Here is a 19,510-nt window from a genome sequence, read left to right as displayed (position 1 = left end):
GCGGCTCCCGCCCAGGCCTCCAGGCACTGGAGGTGGAAAACAGACTGACCGTCCCCAGAGCGCACCACGGCCCCTCCCGCCCGTGTCCCCTGGCCCGGCTCACCCCCGTGGGGGCGTCTCCCCCAGCAGCCTCCCCCCTGAAGGGCGGGGGAGAGCGCCTGCCTCCCAGGGGCCCTCGTAGGACAGAGCAGGGCAGATAGCCCCATGTCTGACTCGTGCTTCGTGCTCCGTAGATTCTCACCACGATCACTACTGTCACGAGGGAAACGGGCACGGCTCTCACCTAATGTCCCCTCTGGGGCTCACCTGGAGGTTCGGGGTGCCAATGTGTCTCCCTCTCCAAAGCACAAGCATTGAAATAAACGTTAGTGCCCAAAACAGGAAGGCGACACTTGACCCAGAGGAGACCCAGAGGTGACCCACTAGTGGTGGGGTTTCGAGGAGCAAGAACAAGGGACCACGGAGCACGTCCTAATGTCGGCAGACAGGGCACGGGGACGTCAAAGTGCTTTACTACCGGGAATTCACAAATGTGTGGACAGCACGCACCAGTGAGAATTCCACATCTTGGGGGGGGGCAGGGGGGGTGCCCAGGCCTCAGAGCCAGGGACAGGGACAGAGCCCTTGGCCCACTGTCCACACAGCTTCACATTGGGGGAGTCGGGGGAGAAGGGGACCAGGCGGGGCTGGGGGGCAGCCCAGCTATGGGTTTTGGAGAAAGACTGCATAGCTCGTGACACCTTGTCCTCCTTCCCTTTTCGCTTTGCCCTGGGCCGTCAGGACGCCGGCCCAGCACTTGGGACACGTCCGTATCCCCTGCCCCGTGAGGTCTCTGCCTCCCCCTCCCAGCGGGGCAATTTCTGAAAGGGAGAGGACCGCGGTCTGGGGGGCTCGGGGGCACAGACGGAGGGCGTGTGGCGGGGCCTGGGAAGGGCCCTGCTCCCCACACCCGCCTTCCCTGGTTAAGGATTTTTTGCTGAAAGGGCCAAGAAAATGTTGGTGGGTCTAACCCCAGAGGCCGCAGCCTCTTTTATGGACAGCTCGGAGGTCACACTCATGCAGACAGCAGACCCAGGTGGTTGGCCTTGGGGCCCCTGTGCCCTCGGCAGTGTCCTCAGATCCGGATGTGGAAGGTGCTGGAAAGAGAGGAAGGGTCCCTCAGCAGAAAGCCCACTGGCCGCTGGCCCAGGGCGCAGTCCCCTACGAGGATGCGGAGGACACAGCTGCCCTCCTTTTGCTGCGGGAGGGCGGGCGGTGGGCCCAGCCGTGGGGCCGCACCTGAGGAAGTCGGGGGCCTTGGCAATCATGTCCTCAAAGTCTGCGAAGCCCAGTTTGCCGTCGCCGTCCAGGTCGGCCTCCTCGATGACCTTTTCACACACGAGCACCACCTCATCTTCGTCCAGCTCCGACTTGGTGAGCCGTGCCAGCGTGCGCTCCAGGTCCTCCTTACAGATGAAGTTGTCTGTGTTGAAGTCTGCGAGCAGAGACACGGCGTGCTCAGGCCGCGGCTCCCCCCGACATCCTGCCCCCGGTGCCCAGGCCCAGGATGAACAGCACATGCGACAAGCCAACACTCACCCCCGTAAGACCCCGCTATGGTCACAGGTCCAAACCTGGCCCTCCTGGCCACACCCCGCGGTGGGCCCTGTGTTCCCTCTGGAGCGGAGGAAACTGAGGCCCGGGAGGCCAAGCCACTGAATCAAGGTCAGAGGCCTGCCCGGAGGGGGAGCCAGGACGCTGACCGGGCCTGTTCGCCACTAAGCACTCAGCCCCCATGGCCATGTTCTCTCAACTGCACCACGCGGCCTCCCACAGGCCCCCCACCAGGCACGGTGGTGGTCAGGAGACTCGGAAGCCCTCGGAAGGAGGCCCAGGCCGGTCTCTGTGCACAGAGCAGCTGCGTGGTTTGATTCCACCCGGCAGAAGGCACTACACTGCCCACAGCACAGCCACGTGGCTCGCGGCAGTGACCACGACACCCTGCCCACTGCTTGCAGCTTGGCTCCCAGATCTTCGCCCCTCCCACCCGTCTGGCCAGCAAATTCCCATTTGTCCTCCAAGTTTCAGATCAAGCACCACCTTCAGAGGGCTTTCTAGACCTCCGCCCCCCGCCGCTGAGCCCCCATGGCTGGCCACAGCCTGACACGCATGGGAGTGATGGAGAGCCTGGCGGCCAGTCGAACCGCACGTGCTCTGCCTCACGGCACCGCCTGCACAAGCCGATCAGTAGGTCCAGGTTCATACACAGATGAAGAAACAGGGTCCTGCAGAGGCACGTGGCCCGAAGGGACAGCCCCAGTCAGGGCTGGACCCCAGAGCCCAGCCCCTTGACAGGTACCTGCAGCGCCCACCTCGGCAGCGGCCTGCGGATGCCTCTGGGACCTCCACCCCCGCAGGGGCCGCCAGGAAGCTTTGCGGAGATGTGCTGGCTGGCTGGCTGGCTTCCTGGGCCCCTTTGATGGGGAGGAGCTGAGGCCCAGGAAGGGGGTGACCCTTGCTGCAAGTCAGGCCGCGACTCTCCCCAGCACCAAACCCCGCGTCCCAGTTTGCCTTTCCCACTGTTCCACAGCTGGGGCAGCAGGGAGCCTGGCGCCCCCGTGCCCCTCGCTGGCAGATGACGGCCTGCCCCACGCGCAATGCCCCACACGCACGATGCCCCACGCGCGATGCCGGGGTCTGAGGCTAGAGGGTGATGGGTGCAGTGGGGTGCAGCTCGTGGAGGGTGGGTCTGCTGCTACCATCCCTGATGCACACACCCAAGGAAGTGCCGCGTGTGCCCAGACCAGGCCTCCGAAAGCGGCATAGCCGCTACAAAATGAAACAGCCGGAGAGGCCCGGGGCCGCGGGCTGGTCAGAGGTGCTGGGACAAGCAGGTCTGAGTGGCTCTTCTGCTAGCACCGGCCCAGCCCTCCCTGGAACTCAAGTGTCCCCACGGGAGGGGAGGCCAGCCACGTGAAGTTCTCGCCTCTGGGGCCGGCATGACCGTGGCCCTGGGAGGCCCGCTGCCCGGCCCAGGTGCCCTCTCCAGTCCCCGGCCTCTGGCTCATGCGTCCAGACTCGGAACTGCCCTGCCCCACCCAGAGCCCCGGGCGCCTGGTCCGAGCTCCTCGGCAGGCTCCTCGCAGCCTGACCTGTGACCTCCCTGGGCTCACAGCGCCAGTGTCTCGCCTCGTGGAAGCCTGGCACCTCCTTGCTGCTCTGTCCACGGGGCATGCCTGCCCCCACTGGGGTGTCCACGGACCCCCCCGCCCCACTCCCAGGACCCCCCGCAGGTGCCCTCCAGGCCCCTACCGTAGATCTTGAAGGCATAGTTGGCCTTGAGCTCCCGGGGAGCCGACTCACACAGCACGGAGAACATGTCCACAAAGTCGTTGAAGGTGAGGTTCCCCTCGCCGTCCTCAGAAAAAGCCTCCACGATCCTTTCCTTGAAGGGGTTCTCCTGCAGGAAACAGCCACAGCGGTCGCATGGGTGCAGGGTGACCGAAGGCACGGGAGAGAGGCCTCGGACGCTGACGAGTGAGCTAGGCCCTCTGAGTCCCCACGGCCCGCCCGCACAGCGGGAACGAGAGCTGGGCCTGCCTGGCTGGGGGGAGGGGGAGAGGGAGGGGACGGCTGGGGGGCATGAGACCAGGCGCGGGGCTCCTCGGTTGCGAGCAGAGCTGGCGGGGCCAAGGTGCGCTCACGACGGGCACTGCCCCGTCTCAGGCAGGGCACCACCCCGCTGCCCAGAGGGCTCATGGGCAGCTCTGGGCTAAGCCGGGTCAGGCCAGGGTCGTGGGAGGCAGAAGTGGGGCCCCCAAGGCTTGGAGAAAGGGGCCGGGACAAGCAGCAAGACTCCGAGGGCCAGTCAGAGCCCAGGCCATCATCACCCGCTCGGGGCCTCCTGCTCCGGCAGCTGCACCCCCGACTCCATCCTCTCGGGGCTCACTCTTCCTAGAGTCCCCACCCCAACTGGACTTGGCCACCCCCACTCCGTGCTGAGCCAAGGAGGCTCAGAAACCACCCATGTGGCGACTGCCAGAGGGCCCCATGCCCCTGCACCGACCTCCGGGCTGCGGCTCAGGCCCTTCTCTAGGCTGGCGGGCACGTGCCAGGGCCAAGCCTGGGCCTCACTGTCGCTGGGGACGGAGGTCAAACCGGGACGTGGGTCAGAAAGGATGCCACGTGGTGCCCTGACCCCGAGTCACACATCCAAGGCTTCGCGAGGGGCTCCTGGCCAAGTCCCACAGCGGGATGCAGTTGTGCCCTGAACGCCAGTCTCCCTTAGCCCTGGCGGGCACTGGATGCATTGTGGGCAAGGAACTCATGAAATGAAACTTTCCTGCCGAACATACATGTGCTGCGAGGTCCAGCAGCTTCAGCTGTAAAACAATCTCGGCCCCCTCCACCCAGACCTGCTCGGGACCTGCTGACCCTGAGTGGCATTCTGACAAGATCGGCAGGTCTGAGAAGGGTTGGTGGGGATGGCCTGAGGTGAGAGGCGAAAGCCAGACAAGGTGGAGACCTAGAATCATCTGAAAAGGCAGACACAAGCGGGTGCCTGGGGGGCTCGGTCAGTTCAGTGTGGGACTCTTGGACTTGGCTCGGGTCATGATCTCAGGGTCACGGGATCGAGCCCCACGTCGGGCTCCATGCTCAGCATCTTCTTGGCCCTCTCCCTCTGCTCCTCCCCCCTATTTGCTCTCTCCCTCTCAAGTAAATAAATAAAATCTTAAAAAAAAAAAAGCAGACAAGTTCCGCCACGCAGAGCCAACTGGCCGTTCCACAAAGGGGCGAACGGGTGAGCACAGCCCCTCAGGCAGCCCCCACAGCGCAGCTCACGTGTTCAGAGAGTGCAGGGGAGCGAGCAGGCACAGACAGGTTCAGTGAGCCTCGGAGGGTGGAGCTGGCCTCAACCCGGGTCTGGGGCGTCTGCTGCCAGCCCGCCAGCCCACCTGCCCGGCAGCAGCGGCCTCTCTCGTACCCGGAGCTCCGGCATCTGGATGATGAGGCTCATGGGCACGTGGACGATAGGACTCTTCCTGTAGTCCATGGGGACGAGGTTGGGGGCCAGCTCGTAGAACCGTGCGTGGAGCCTGCGAGGGAGGCAGAGGGGAAGGGCTGGAAGGGGTGCACCCCCGGAGCCCCCAGCTGCCGATGCTGCCCCACCTACACCCCGGCCCCCTACACAGCACCCCCCACCCTGGGCCCTTGCTCTGCCCACAGGGTGTGGGACCTGTGAGGGAGGCCGCTTCTGCCCAGACCCCCGTGCCAATAACCAGGTCGTGTCCTGGCCCTTTGCACCACCCCCACCAGGCCGGCCCCCAGCTGCAGGGGTCTGCAACCAGACCTCTTGTGTTCCCCTTTGGGCTCCCATAAGGGCCTTCTATGCACTAGGCATGTCACCTCATTTAATTCTCCCCGCGGCTGTGCAGATACACGGCGGCCCCCACTCACAGCTCAGCAAACTGAGGCCTGAGGAGGTTAAGAGCCATTTGTCTAGGACCACACAACTACAGCTATCGGGGTTCATGGCGGGAGCAAAGGCCTGAAGTCCAGAGCAGGAGCTCTTCACCACTCTGCCCAGTCCTAAGGCTGCCGAAGCCCGGGCTGTCTGCCGCCCCGTCCCCAAGCCGGGCTCCGAGGGTGGGGTCTCTGGAAGAGCTACCAGCCACCCCCGCCCCCACTCACACCCACAGGAAGCCCCTGTGAACGGCCCCCGGACCCTGGGCCAGGTCCCCAGCCCCTCCCACCTCTCTGGGCGCCCAGCGCTCGGGCGGAGGCCGTCCCGGTAATCCAGGCCTCTTCTGCCCGTGTCCCTGTGACCACACCCCTAACAGCCCAGACAAGAGCGCCAACTCCCAGCCCCAGACAAGTTCAACTTAGGAGGGGCATGGAGCAGGGGCTGAGGCGGGTTCCCGGCCCATGGTGAGGCACCAGGTGAGGCCCAGGACTGTCGGGGATGGCATCAAAGTGGCCCCAGAGCTCCGGGCCCCACCTGCCCTGCTCCCCCAAGGCCTGGTCTTCTTGCAAGTGGCCAACCCTGTGGCAGGCCCGTCAGCACAGCCACCCAGCCTTCTCCAGCGGAGCGTGGAGGTACGTGCCTGGCTCACACAGGTGACAACAGCCCCTTCTACTGAGTGCTCACTCTGTGCCCCGCTCTGGGTCAGTCCCCCATGTGGGCGACTCAGTGTCACCCCCACACCACCCTGAGACGCAGGTGTCACCCTCTCCACTGTTTCAGGGCAGGAAACGGAGGCTCCAAGGGTTAAGTGCCTGCCCCAGCACACCAGCCAGTGAGTGGTGGAGCCGGGACTCGAACCCAAGGCCCTCCGGGTTCCAACCATTTGGCTCCTCCCAGCCATGGGCACCTGGCTCAGAGCAACGTGCCGCGAGCCCGCTCGGCCGGCCACAAATTCTCGTAAACGTCCTGAAATCACAAGGAAGCTCTGTGGCTTAGAAACACAGAGCTGGAGGGGAAACAAGTGGAAGCCCGTGTGCTGGGTGGGAGCGGGTGAACAGAGCCCGGCGTGACGGGACCAAGCAGGACTCCCCACCAGGGGGCAGTCAAGGGTGTCCTTTGCTCTTGCTTTCTGCGTTACTGTCCCCAAACACGGAACAGAACCGGGCCTCCACATCACAATTTATGCGACCGCTGTTGTGTACTTGACGGGTGTGTTCAACCTCCAACTGTTACACTGCCCCCCCTGACCTGATGCTGCATGCTCCTGGGCATCGCCCGACCCCTCCAAGGTCCCGTGGGGTCAAGTCAGGTGGTGGCTGAGCCCGCACCTCGCTCAGTGGTGGGCTGACCCACGGGCAAGTCAACTTCCCTTCCCCCTACTGTCCTCACGTGTGGGGGTCCAAGAGGGTGGTGCTACGAAAGCGACCCGGCCCTCAGCTGCCCGCCTGTCAGGGGCACCTCGCCAGGGGGGACTGGGGAGAGGGGTGCAGGGCTGGCAGGCTGGCGTGTCCCTGGGGTGGGGAGGCCAACTTCTGCCCTGACTCTAGGACCAAGTGACATGACCATGTTTTTTTCTTTTTAGGAAAACTCGAAGAGAATTTGGAAGTTTGAATCACTGTGGGAGAAACTCCAAACAAGGAGCTGCACCCCTGCTACCCCCTCCCAGTGCAGCGCCCCGCTGAGTTCACGGAGGCCATCAGTTCCGCCATCGGTCCTGGGAGCAGGCTGACCCCTGTGCTGCGGGGCCTGTTCCAGACCATGGGGCAGACAGTAAAGAGCCTGCCCGCTTACTTCAGAGAGTAAGACCCTGCCAGCTGAACCCAACGCAGCACCCAGACCAGACCGACAGCTACACACACACATCGGGGATCTTATATAACATCAGGTCCAACGGCACCGGAAGGTGAGTGCATTCAGACCTCGTAGGATTTCCACCAGGAATACACGCATGTTCGAAAATTTGTGACTACACGTCATATCAATAGGTAAAAAAAATATTTTTATTAACTTGGTAGCTGCATTTATGACGGGATGGTTGTAAGAACACAGGAAAAACCCCCCAAAAGTATGCACGCCCTACTCACACTGATGGCGCCTGCAAGCTGGGGGCAGACAGGAGTGAGGAGAGGGGCTGGCTGCCACTTCCTCCTTCACCCACTGCCCAACCGCTTGCATTTTTGGAGTATTTATTAACAGAAATAAGTATTTTTAAAGTATTAACTTTTATCAGTCATAAAGCTTAAAATCCTTAGTAGAACAGAAACAAAAGGCTGCCGTACCCCACACCAACGGCCAGCACCACACTTAAACAGACCCAGCAGGGGCCCCAGAAACGCAGGACGCCTGAGAGCACTGGGCACCGTGGCCAGCGAGGAAAACGGGCGGTGCAGGGAAATGTTGGAAAGGAGGGGGCAAACTGTTTGCCAAAACCAAACTTCAGCAGTTTAAAACCATCTGAATGAGAAAGGGCTCAGCAGCCCTTCTGCATGAGACAGTTTTCTACGCACCAGCATCAGCCACCAAGATGCCCCAGAACAACAAAGTATAAAATAAACTCCAAGCGTGTAAGCGGATAGGGAACGTTCAGGTCGTGGGGTAAGTGCCTTTATTTTCCTGACTGGAACCCCGGAGTGGCTTCACCTCTGTGCACAATGAACACAACCCTCACCACAACCTGCAACAGGTTTATTTGAGAACTTGCCGACCTGACTCAGAAGTCCGTGTGGCAGAATAAAGGCAGGAGAGTGGGGACAGCCCTGAGGCAAGAGCCTCTGGAGTGTCCGCCCCTCGGCTGTGGAAACAGTTGGAAGGAACAGCAGGTCACCTTGGGGCGCAGACGAGGCGCACATGTAAGGGAGGGTGGTCCGTGACAGAGCACTGGAAATCACCGGGAGGAATGGATTCTTCTGGAAGTGGCGCACTGGTTGGCGGTCCACATTTGGGCCTACCCTGCGCGTAACAATAATTAAATTAAAACAGTAATCCAACCTGTAGTTGCCAAAACGTACAAATTAAAACACTGCAAGAAGAAGCTGGATCTGCCCAAGGCAACAAGCCGCCGGAGCAGTTCCCGCAGGACCCACCGATGGGGGCTCCATTATTTACAGCGCGTGTGGCCCGACTGGGACCATCAGTGAACAATCGGGGGACAGAAGACAATGATACAACAGCCAGTGTGATGGGGTGGCTGGCGGTGTGGACGCAGGCAGGGGAGCGTCAGCAGTAAAACTCAAAAGCCTTAGGGCGCCTGGGTGGCTCAGTTGGTTAAGCGACTGCCTTCGGCTCAGGTCATGATCCTGGAGTCCCGGGATCGAGTGCTGCATCGGGCTCCCTGCTCGGCGGGGAGTCTGCTTCTCCCTCTGACCCTCTTCCCTCTCGTGCTTGCTATCTCTCATTCTCTCTCTCTCTCTCAAATAAATAAATAAAATCTTAAAAAAAAAATCAAAAGCCTTAAATATGTCTATCCCTTTGATCCAGAAACCTGTTGGAAATGCATCCCAAAGAAATGATCCCAGGGGCGCCTGGGTGGCTCAGTCGTTAAGCGTCTGCCTTCGGCTCAGGTTGTGATCCCAGAGTCCTGGGATCGAGCCCCGCGTTGGGCTCCCTGCTCCGCGGGAAGCCTGCTTCTCCCTCTCCCGCTCCCCTGCGTGTGTTCCCTCTCTCTCTGTCAAACAAATAAACAAAATCTTAAAAAAAAAAAAAGAAAGAAAGAACTGGTCCCAGAGCTGTGGGTTCCATTCGCTGCAGCACTAACTCTAACAGTGGTGTGAACACCTGTGTGTCCAACTTCGTGAACTAAGGACGTGGCGAGATCCTTTTTCTCATCTATTATTACAGTTTGCCTAAGGAAGAGCAATTTTAAGCAAATTATAAAGCAACATGATACGAATTTTTGATAAACACACACAAAGGAACAATACTGGCCTGACAGATGGCACAAGGCTCTATACACAGAGTCATGGTCATGACTCCGAGGGGCTGCTTACAGCTCGGGTTTTGTCTTCTCTTGACTGGCTCTGTTTTCGAACTTTTCGGTGCCATCATGTGTCACAGAACATAAAACATCTAAAGTAACTAAAGCAGACCATACAGAGTCTGTCCAAGGCAGAGAAGCTACAGCACGATAAAGTCATGTGCAGGCAAGCACCCCGGGGCGCCCTGTACTGGGGAGACAGGCTCACAGGGCAGAGGGCAGTCAGAGCGCATCCTCATGCCTGCGGGAAGAGAGCTGGGGCGGCGCTGCCTGCTCAGGCTCAGTGTGGGGGTGGGAGAGCTGTGCCCTGGGTCCATCAGGGTTGCGGGCCGGGGCGGGACCTGCCCAGAGGTTATCTATGAGCCATGGCTGCCAGAGGGCTGGGCCCCAGGCTGCAGAGAACCACTGCTCCTCAGGTTACCTCCCTGCCATCTGGTCAGTACTCGGGGCGCAGCTCAGCGGGTGTGGTGGGCCCGGGGGGAGTGGCACTGGAAGGCCCTTGGGAGGAGGGCCCTGGCTCTGGGGCCTCACTTTGCTGCTGACCTGCTGTGTGCACTGCTGAGCTGGTCCTTGCTCCTTGCCTTCTCTGGGGTCCGGCCTCAGGTGCCCTGCCTGGCCCTGACGTTTGACCAGTGGAGAGGGCCCCCCTGGCAAGGGTGGTTGGGCCCTGGTACATCCCGCTGGCCCTTGCTGGGGCCCAGAGAGAAGGCTGGACAAAAGTGAAGGGGCCAAAACCGGAACAGAGCTATCGTGGTTTCTCCAGAGACAATGATCCCATGTGCTGCCTGGTCTCACCACACTTCCTGCAGGCACGTGGGTGGGCCACAAAGCCACAGGCAGCCCTGTGTTGTGCTGACCACCACAGTTGCCCTTCCCTCCCAGCCACAGGGGCCCGGGGGGGCGGGGGCGACCACTCCAGGGAGCACTGCCATCTCCACAGTGCTCCAGAGCAGACCCCAGGGCTCCTGCGCCCGTGGGACTCTATGCCATCTTCCTCCTGACAAGACCAGGCTGCAGAAGCAGCACTGTGAGTGCGAACACCCCAGCGAGTGTGAACACGCAGTGAGAACACCCCAGTGAGTGAGAACACCCCAGCGAGTGTGAATATGCAGTGTGAACACCCAGTGAGAACACCCAGTGATTGCAAACACCCAGTGAGTGCGAACACCCCAGTGGGTATGAACATGCATTGAGAACACCCCAGTGAGTGTGAACACCCAGCGAGTGTGAACACAGTGAGAACATCCAGTGAGTGCAAATACCCAGCGAGTGTGAACACGCAGTGAGAACACCCCAGTGAGTGTGAACACCCAGCGAGTGTGAACACCCCAGTGGGTGTGAACATGCATTGAGAACACCCCAGTGAGTGTGAACACCCAGCAAGTGTGAACATAGTGAGAACATCCATTGAGTGCAAACACCCCAGTGAGTGCGAACACGCAGTGAGTGCGAATACCCAGTGAGTGTGAACACGCAGTGAGAACACCCCAGTGAGTGCGAACACCGAGTGTGAACATGCAGTGAGAACACCCCAGTGTGTGAGTGTGAACACCCAGTGAGTGCAAACACCCCAGTGTGAACACCCAGCGAGTGAGAACACTGAGTGCGAACACCCGAGTGAGAACACCCAGTGAGTGCGAACACACCAGTGACTGTGAACACGCAGTGAGAACACCCAGTGAGTGCGAACATCCCAGTGAGTTGAACACCCAGTGAGTGCAAACACCCAGCGAATGCGAACATGCGAGTGTGAACACCCAGTGAATGTGAACACCCCATTGAGTGCAAACACCCCAGTGAGTGCACACACTGAGTACAAACACCCCGTGAGTGCGAACACCCCCAGTGAGTGTGAACACTGTGGCAGAGCTGAATGAACCAGGGCAAGCCACATCAGGAAGGGCCATCCAGCTGTCGGAGGGTGGGGTGGGGGGGTCCTCTCCCCATTTGCACCCCAGGCCCGGTCTGGGCTTGGGTGGAGCTACAGCGGCTGGGGTGCTGAAGGGTTCAGAGGGCTCAGAGTTGGGCAGACCAGGGCTGTGGGTGGGGAGGTTCCCCCATCTGCCAAGGGACAAGGGACAACCCCAAAGACCTACCAGGTTTAGTCTAATCCCTGGCCTGGCCTTTGTGCCACCCTGTCCCCACGGGCAGCTTCGCTGCTCCCAGAAGACAACTGGAGGTAGGGGTGGGGTGAAGCAGGCCTGTGTCCTTGGCCCTGCTGCTCCGAGCTGGGAACGTTCTCTCAGGGCAACTCGATGGGTCCTCAGCCACGTGATCTTCCGGCGCTCACTGGGGGCTAACACGTACTGCGCTCAGTGACAGTGCAGGGAACCTGGGTCCTGGCAAACTGCAACTTTGCAAGGAGCCGAGCACCTGAGCCTGCAGGACGCTGGGAGAGCAGCGGCAGGAGTGCAGGGCTGGCGGGGTTGGAGGGCGCTCACGGAGCAGGTGGCAGTGGGTGTGAACGGGGTGCAGGAATGTGGTGAGCGGAGGAGGTGGAGAAGCGGCTGCCAGGCGGCGGGGACAAGCTCTTGCTGCCAGAGCAGAAACGGCCACAGGCCTCCAAAGCCCAGCGGCCTGGGTGTGGCCACTGCGGTGGTGGGGGCTCCCCACACAGAGAAGAGATGCGACGAGGCTTCCGGGAGGGTCCGTGCCAAGAGCCCTGAAAGGGGAGACGTGCCACAGCGACGCCACCAGCAACGGCTACTGTCGCATTTCTGAGCACCATCCTGTCCAGACGGGGACCCCCCCCATGCATCACTTAAGCCACAGACCAAATCCCGTGTTCCAAACACCACGGCCTGGTATTCCTGCCCGTCAGCCACGCAGCGAGGCACACATCATGGTTTCCACTTTACAGGAGAGATGGAGGCTCGGCGATGCTCCCAGTTTGCCCAAGGCCACAGAGCCGGCAAGTGGGAGTAGCCCTGGTCTGCGGATGCCACAGCCTGGGGCCTGTGCCCCCACCCTGCCTCTCCAGGGTGGCGGACGTGGGTGTCCCCGGCTACCCAGTGGACAGGCTGGAAGAGCAGCCTGGGCAGAGGAGAAAGGACACTGCCCGTCTGAACAGAGTGGTCAGGACAGTGACAAAGCATAGTGCACGAGCCCGGGAAGCTGTTCCAGGCTCTACCCCAGCCTGCCTGTCAACCTCCAGGGAAAGCAGTCCCGTGACCCTGCCAGCTTTTAATACCACCTGGAAGCTGGGGCCAGGCTTCCTGGCTCACTGTCTGGTCCTGGGGCTCTAAGCTGCCAACCCCCCTTCATCTCTTCCATCAAAGCCCAGAGAAAGGGGTTGTCCTGGAAAGGGAAGAGTGCCTAGTGGGCAGCTCAGGGGTGGTGTGGGCATGCAGGCCATGGCCCTGACTTCTGGACCTCCCAGGAGCAGGAGGGCATCGGAGCTGGAGCCAGAGGGCCTTGAAGAACCGCTAGTCTACCAGACAGGGAGCCCCTAGTCCTGACAGATCCCAGGACACGGTGACAGCAAGGGGCCTGTAGTCAGAGGCCAGGTCTTCCATGACTCTGGCCAACAGCTAAGCCCCACCTGCAAAGTGGGGATAAAAGGGTTCTCCTGTTACAAGGTCACAGTGAGGATTAAATGAGTGTCTGAAACCACCCACCACAGCGCCTGGCACCCAGGACGGAGAGGCCCAATTCCTGGCAGAGGGATGTGGGCGTGGGGGGGGGGCACGCTCTCAAGTTCATGGCGGCCTGTGCTCGCGGATGCCCTTCCTCAGTTCCAGCTGGTGCACCCAGCCCAGGCGGGGGGTCCCAGCCCCTGCCCCCACCCCAGCTCTGAAGGGTGAACAGAAGCCACTTACTTGAGGATGTCCTTCTTATTGAAGAAGGTGCAGTCCTGCAAAGGGAAAACACACACATAGTCCCTTACAAGTCCCTGGCTCCTTTATCCCTGAGGGCCTCACAGAAGACTCACTCCTGCCCCCCCATCCTGCCCCCACCCGCCCATCACCCCGCCCGCACCCTGCCCCTGGCCAAGAGCCACTGCTTCCTGAAGCTTCTGACCTGGCCTGGGGACTGTGTGCATGGTGGTTGGGGAGGGCATTTACAGGCAGATGGAGAGGTCAGAGGTGGATGCCACTGTGGATTGCCCTGCGGGACAAGGGCTGCAGGGATGTGCCATCCACACTGCGTGCCGGGTGGCACTGGGGGCTGTGTGTGTGGGTGGCTGTGCGCAGAGACAGAGAGCCCCAGGTCCACAGGCTGGGGAACACCTGCATCTACCTGGCTTCTGAAGCCACAGGCCCAGATGAGGTCACACAGGGAGGCCGTGGAGGCTGGGAGTGTGGGGCAGGCGGGCAGGGAGTGACTGGCGGCATCTGGCCAGAGGAAGGGCGGAGGCTGCTAGGGACCCTCAGGCAGGTGTTTCTCAGGGTGGGGGCAGCATGCAGGGCCTAAGGTCGCCCGGTCATAAACTCATCTCAGATGTCCTGCCCTTGTCTGGATGGCCCGCCTGGTGATGTGCCTGCAATGCCAGGCCACGGTGGGAAGTATGGAGGCGAAAAGATCCCAGCAGCGGAAGGCTTTTGTGCTCATCCCTGCTGTCTGGCCCCCCTGCCTTTGCCCACTGCAGCCGCATGAGAGCAGGAGGCACCTTAGGCTCTGCAGAGCCCGAGCCTCCTGGGGCAGTGTGCTGAGCAGAGTCAGCCCTGAAGAGCACTCGCGGCTGCTGCCCTGGACAGGACCTGAAGCCACCGCACACCGGGGCAGCTGGACCACACACCGAGAGAAGGTCCTCTCTCTGAACACCAAAAAGCTGCTGTGAACGGGCTCATCAACTGATGGTTTGTTACAGCTGGACCGCACACTGAGGAGGGTCCCACCTGTGGGAGACCTGAGGAGGGGGAGCCGGGCCCATGTAGTCAGTCTGTCCTGAGCCACATGCTGCTACCCAGGAGTTGGATTAAGAGCCCTCACATGGCCCTGGCCTTCTAGGAACCTAGGGGCTTCTCCTGGAGGGCTAGGCTTTGCTTTAGGCCATAGCTCCTCTGCCCCACCTCCCCCCCAGCATGGACAGAGAACGCTCTGCCCTGCAGGCCTAAGACTCAGGTGGCAATTGTGTGGACTGATTTCCTCAAGTCCCCAGATCCCTGGAGCAGGCCCCAAAGGCAGCCCAGCTGAGTCTTCCCGGTACAGACCTCCCTCGGCCCCAGGGCTGGCTCTATGGCCTGAAGGTGCTCAGTGAGAAGGGCCAGGGTCTCCCACCCAGCCTGGTGGGGGTATCAGCATTACCACCAATGGGGAGAGGCCCTGGCTTCTGCTCTCTGTCCCCCTGGCCTATCCTCGCTTCCTCTCCTCTCTCTTCTGCCCTGGGTTAAAAAGTATCTGGGTCCTGACCAAGGGTCCTACAAACAAAGATGCAAAAGTTTCTCACATGACCCTGGTCCCTTATCAAAACCACTTACATCTGTCCACATCAATGGTCCTCAAGACGTGGTTCCTGGACGGCCAGCACCTGATTCTCAGGCTCCACTCCAGGCCTACTGCATCACAAACTCTGGGGGTGGGGGCCAGGAATCTGCGTCTTTAGATCTGCCACCTCCAGTGATGCAGATGCTTGCTAAAGTGAGGGCCTCGGCTGTAGGGCAGAATCACCTGGGGAGCTGTTTAAACCTCCTGTGCCTTCTACCAGCAGCCCCAGCCCCAGCACAAAACAGATCCATTAAAGCAGAATCCCTGAGTCTGGAGCCAGGAATCAGAGTTTTCAAAGCTACTCTGATGATTGCGACGTACAGCCCAGGCTGAGAACCACACCTTGACCAGGCCTGGTCCGTGGGGGCTCTGATTATCCAATTTTGTTCAGTCCTCATCACTAGCCTATGGAGGGGAGGGGCAGGCAGTATCTCCCCATTCTATAGATGGGAAAACTGAGGCTCAGTGACGCTGGTAGCTTGCTCTTAGCTGCACGTACAGCCCAGAAGGGCTGACTGCAAGCCAGGCTTCTGTAATTCTTGACCATGGTCTGCTGGCTGTGAACAGAGTCCACCCATGGGCACTACACATGACCACATCCTGCTGCTGTTGTGTATTGTGATACCTCGTACACCGTGCATGCTCAATATGCGCAGGTGGCATGAGGAACCAGGCCTCTGCACATAAACCTCCCACAGGCCACAGAAGGTGTCCGTGAAGACGCTGACCCTGCCTCACCTAATGTTTCTTCTCTGAGCACCAACAAAGCTGCCGTGAACCTGCTCATCAACTGACGGTTTGCTTTTTCTGCTGTTGACTTATTTGCCTGGAGCTCATTGCAGAAAGGTAGCTCATGGGGGATGAATATGGCAGGAACCTTAAAAGCTTCTCAGGGTTCTGAGGAGCCTGCTGGTGTTTTGTAGTCACATTCCCAAATTCTTGTCTTGCTTTGGATCCTTAGGTGGAGATAGAAGAGGGGAGTCCCCAGGTGAGTTACGGGCTTGCTCGTAGCTGAAACTGTGGGCTGCCTGAGCACGAGCAGAGCAGGGCCAGAGCAGCAGTGGTGGGTTCTGGGGAAGGCAGGGAGCCCTGCTTTGCAGACAGAGGGGTCTGGGAGGTGGATCGATTGGTCAGGAAGGCAGAGAAGTCTGGAGAGAAACCTGAACTTGGGAACCACTGGCACCTGCGGAGGGGGGAGGGGGAAAGGGGAGGAGGCTGTAACCGGGGCCCTGGCTGGCGAGGAGGAGCTGGCTGGACAGCAGAGGGAGGGGGACTGGGGCTCTCAGGTTTCCTGTGGATGGGGGGGGGGGCGGTAGGTGGCTGTAACTGGGGCCCTGACTGGCTGGACAGCAGAGGGAGGGGGACTGGGGCTCTCAGGTCTCTTCAGCTCGCATTTCTCCCAGTCTGCTTGGCTCTGGCAGGAGGATCACAACCCAACCCTGGGCTTGGCCCTGAAGTGTAACCCAATGCCGGGCTGGTCTGAGTGGAAACCCAGGCTGCCAGCCCCACAGGGCCACTCTTCACTTCTGAGCATGGTCTACCTGCTTGCCTGTGCCCACGTGGTCCCCTGCCCCTGGAATGCCTCCTTCTGGGCCTGCTCGAGCAGGCCCATCTTTGCACCATCTTTGGTCCTTGCAAAGCAAAAGCCCCCTTCCCTCCTGGTGTTCCCCGGCCCACTAGGGCCCTCCCCTAGAGCACGCCACACTGGCGGCCTCTCAGAAGGCTGGCCGGCCTCCAAGACCAAGGGCACACACAGGCCGTGCCCCTAAACAAACACAGAGAGCCTTGGGCTTGAGCCCTGACTGGCGCCTCAGCCTTTGTTTACTCCTCCGTGAAATGGGGCTGAAAACCACCCCACTGTGAGGGCCCCCGTTCCAGAGCCTGGGACCACAGCAGGTGCCCCATGACTGTGGCTCCCTGCACTTTCTCAAGGCCTCACGTGGAGCTGACAACTATTAATGACAGTCAGGGTTTCTGAGAAGGGGCCTTTATTTTACCTCTGCCCACATCAGAGGGCTCCCACGTCCAGCCCATTACCAAAATAACTTGGTGAAGGCAGCAGGCGGCCTCGTGGCTCCCACAGCACACTCCACAGGGACCACAGCACAATCAGGGCCCCCGCCCAGGGGAGTGGGGTGACAGGCATCACCTCGGGCCTTGGAGGCAGAAGAACGTCGCGGTTGCTGTAGACAGTCGGGGGTGGCTACAGTGTACGGGGCAGGGAAGGGGCCTAGGAGGCTGGCCAGGGCCCCCGCGGACCAGGGCTTGGGGCTTCATCCTGCACCCGCGCCCTGCACCCACTGGCAGGAGGGCTTTGGCCCTCTGGTCTGGACAGTTTTGTGGCTCTGGAGGCAGGAGGTCCTAGAAGGGTCTTAGGGGTGGCTGCTGGGGGACTCGGGGACCAGGAGATGTGGACTGGTCTCTGGCCGCCTCCTTGCTCCCAAGTATTTCCATGCTGGGGCCAGGGGGAGACCCCTACGGGTAAACAAGACACCGCCAACTTAGAACTGCATTTGGGGATGCACCTCACTCCCGACCCAGACAGAACCCCACTCTCCTGGGCTGCTTCCTGGGATAGGGGACCCTCCCTCAAGCCGGCGTTTAATGACCCGCCAACTCCGTGCCAAGGTGGGCGCTGGGGCAGGTGGCTGGGGAGGGGGTCGCGTCCAGACTGGGGCCGAGAGCAAGGGGGCTGAGGGCGGGCGCGGCGCGCCGGCGAGTATCTCCCCACTGGAAAGCGCTCTCGACGCAAGGGTGGGGAAACTGAGGCCCAAGGTCACGCTTCGAGCTGAAGGCAGGGGCAGGGTCTGCAGCCGGCACGCGGCGCGGAAAGCATGGGAGGGCGGGCGCCGTCTCACCTGGTAGTTGTCCAGCTGCTCCTCCGTGAAGATGGTCTGCTTGTTGCCCATGGCGGCCGCCGCGCCGTCGCCCGGGCGCCGGAGCCCGAGCTCGCGGCCACCCGGACCCGCCCCGCAGCCCCGCGGCCACCAGGAGGCGGGAGCGCGACCCCGCCCCGAGGTGCGGCGTGCCCACCCCGTCAGGGGCCGCCCCTTCCCGCCGCGGGAGGTGCCCGGCCTCTTCCCTCCTCCGGCTGGGCGGGACAGCGACTTCCGGCCGGATGGCGCCAGGACCACCAGATGGGCGGGGCCAGGACCTCAGGCCGGGGGAGCCAAGACTTCCGGCCGGGCGGGGCCTGGACCTCCAGCGGGGCGGGGCCAGGACCTCAGGCCGGGCGGAGCCAAGACTTCCGGCCGGGCGGGGCCTGGACCACCAGATGGGCGGGGCCTGGACCTCCAGCGGGGCGGGGTCAGGACCTCAGGCCGGGGGAGCCAAGACTTCCGGCCGGGCGGGGCCTGGACCACCAGATGGGCGGGGCCAGGACCTCAGGCCGGGGGAGCCAAGACTTCCGGCCGGGGGACCTGGACCACCAGATGGGCGGGGCCTGGACCTCCAGCGGGGCGGGGTCAGGATCTCAGGCCGGGAGGGGCCAAGACTTCTGGCCGGGCGGGGCCTGGACCACCAGATGGGCGGGGCCAGGACCTCAGACCGGGCGGAGCCAAGACTTCTGGCCGGGGGACCTGGACCACCAGATGGGCGGGGCCTGGACCTCAGGCCGGGAGGGGCCAAGACTTCCGGCCGGGCGGGGCCTGGACCGCCAGATGGGCGGGGCCTGGACCACCAGCGGGGCGGGGCCAGGACCACCAGCGGAGCGGGGCCAGGACCTCAGACCGGGAGGAGCCAAGACTTCCGGCCGGGGGGCCTGGACCACCAGCCCCGCGAGGCCGGGGTCTTGAGCCGGCGGAGGCCAGGACGTCTGGCCGGGCGGGGCCAAAACTTCTGGCAGGACCGGGCCAAAGTTAACGGATGGGTGGGGCCGGCACCGTGACCGCCGGCTGGGCGGGGCTAAGCATTCTGGCCGGGCGGGGCCAAGGCTAATAGTGGGCGTGGCCGGGACCCCGGCTGGGCGGGGCCAAGACTTCCGGCCGGGCGGCCCGGAAGACTCCGCGGCGCAGGGATAGGGAGCAGTAGCCCTGGCGCCCCTTCACCCGGGCGGGGGGCGTCCGCGAGGCGAGCCCTGGACTGAGTACCGGCGTCCAGGTCTCGCGGCGCGACCCAGGGCCGGCCCTCCGGGGCACAGGAGGGGTCAGTGAGCTGGAGACCCACCCAGCCTCTGGCCACTGCCTGGGCAGGGCATCTTGGGCCCTCCGGGTCTCTTAGGGAGGCGGCAGGATTGGCTAGCCTTTCTTGGCATCCCTGGGTACACACGTAGGGCTGGGGACGATTTACAGGACTTACGGTGTCCAGAGAAGTGGGACAAAGGCCAGGAAGTTTTCTGGGACTTTAAGCAAACGCCAGAGGCCAAAGCAAATAAGAGTCGCTGCTAAGTCCTTTCAGAGGTCCAGCCCATACGTGCGTTATTGCTAACCCGGACAGCTGATTCTACTGGTGTTCTCCGCATTGTACTGGTGAGCGAACAGGCTGAGCCGTTCGGTAACTCGCCCCGGGTCCCACCGCTGGCAAGTGGCAGGACCTGGGCTGTGCCTCACCTGGACTTCCATGAGCTCAGGACGTTACGCTTTAAAATAGGTGGTTTGTTTCTTTAACCACTTGGGAGGCTCCACTCCCAGGGTTTCTGATTTAGTAGGTCTGGGGTGGCCCAGAGTGTG

The 19,510-nt window shown here is 61.8% G+C and overlaps 1 protein-coding gene across 10 annotated transcripts; it reads right to left on the bottom strand.

Annotated features, from left to right (window-relative positions):
• Positions 1-147: 147 nt before the first annotated feature.
• On the bottom strand, positions 148-17,978 carry CIB2 (calcium and integrin binding family member 2). Of its 10 annotated transcripts, XM_088024918.1 has the most exons (7): positions 17,702-17,769; positions 15,582-15,799; positions 13,235-13,269; positions 8,268-8,392; positions 4,964-5,075; positions 3,292-3,439; positions 150-1,474 (listed from the first exon to the last, which is right to left on the bottom strand). In XM_088024918.1, the coding sequence occupies exons 5-7, from the start codon at positions 5,030-5,032 to the stop codon at positions 963-965; spliced, it is 729 nt and encodes a 242-aa protein (XP_087881044.1). In that variant the 5' UTR covers positions 5,033-5,075; positions 8,268-8,392; positions 13,235-13,269; positions 15,582-15,799; positions 17,702-17,769; the 3' UTR covers positions 150-962. The 10 variants fall into 10 exon arrangements, 9 of the variants coding, with proteins under 9 accessions (XP_027949623.1, XP_027949626.1, XP_087881044.1 ...); XM_028093823.2 differs by lacking the exon at positions 8,268-8,392 and having other exon boundaries at positions 151-1,474; XM_028093830.2 differs by lacking the exons at positions 8,268-8,392; positions 15,582-15,799 and having other exon boundaries at positions 997-1,136; positions 1,279-1,474; positions 4,935-5,075; positions 17,702-17,951.
• Between the last annotated feature and the right edge of the window lie 1,532 nt (positions 17,979-19,510).

The sequence above is a fragment of the Eumetopias jubatus genome, unplaced genomic scaffold (genome assembly GCF_037043125.1).
Source record: "Eumetopias jubatus isolate StellerSeaLion01/CBP00866 unplaced genomic scaffold, mEumJub1_p1.0 scaffold_7, whole genome shotgun sequence".
Classification (NCBI taxonomy): domain Eukaryota; kingdom Metazoa; phylum Chordata; class Mammalia; order Carnivora; family Otariidae; genus Eumetopias; species Eumetopias jubatus.
Note: the sequence above shows the minus strand (reverse complement) of the source record. Positions and strands in the feature narration are given on the sequence as shown.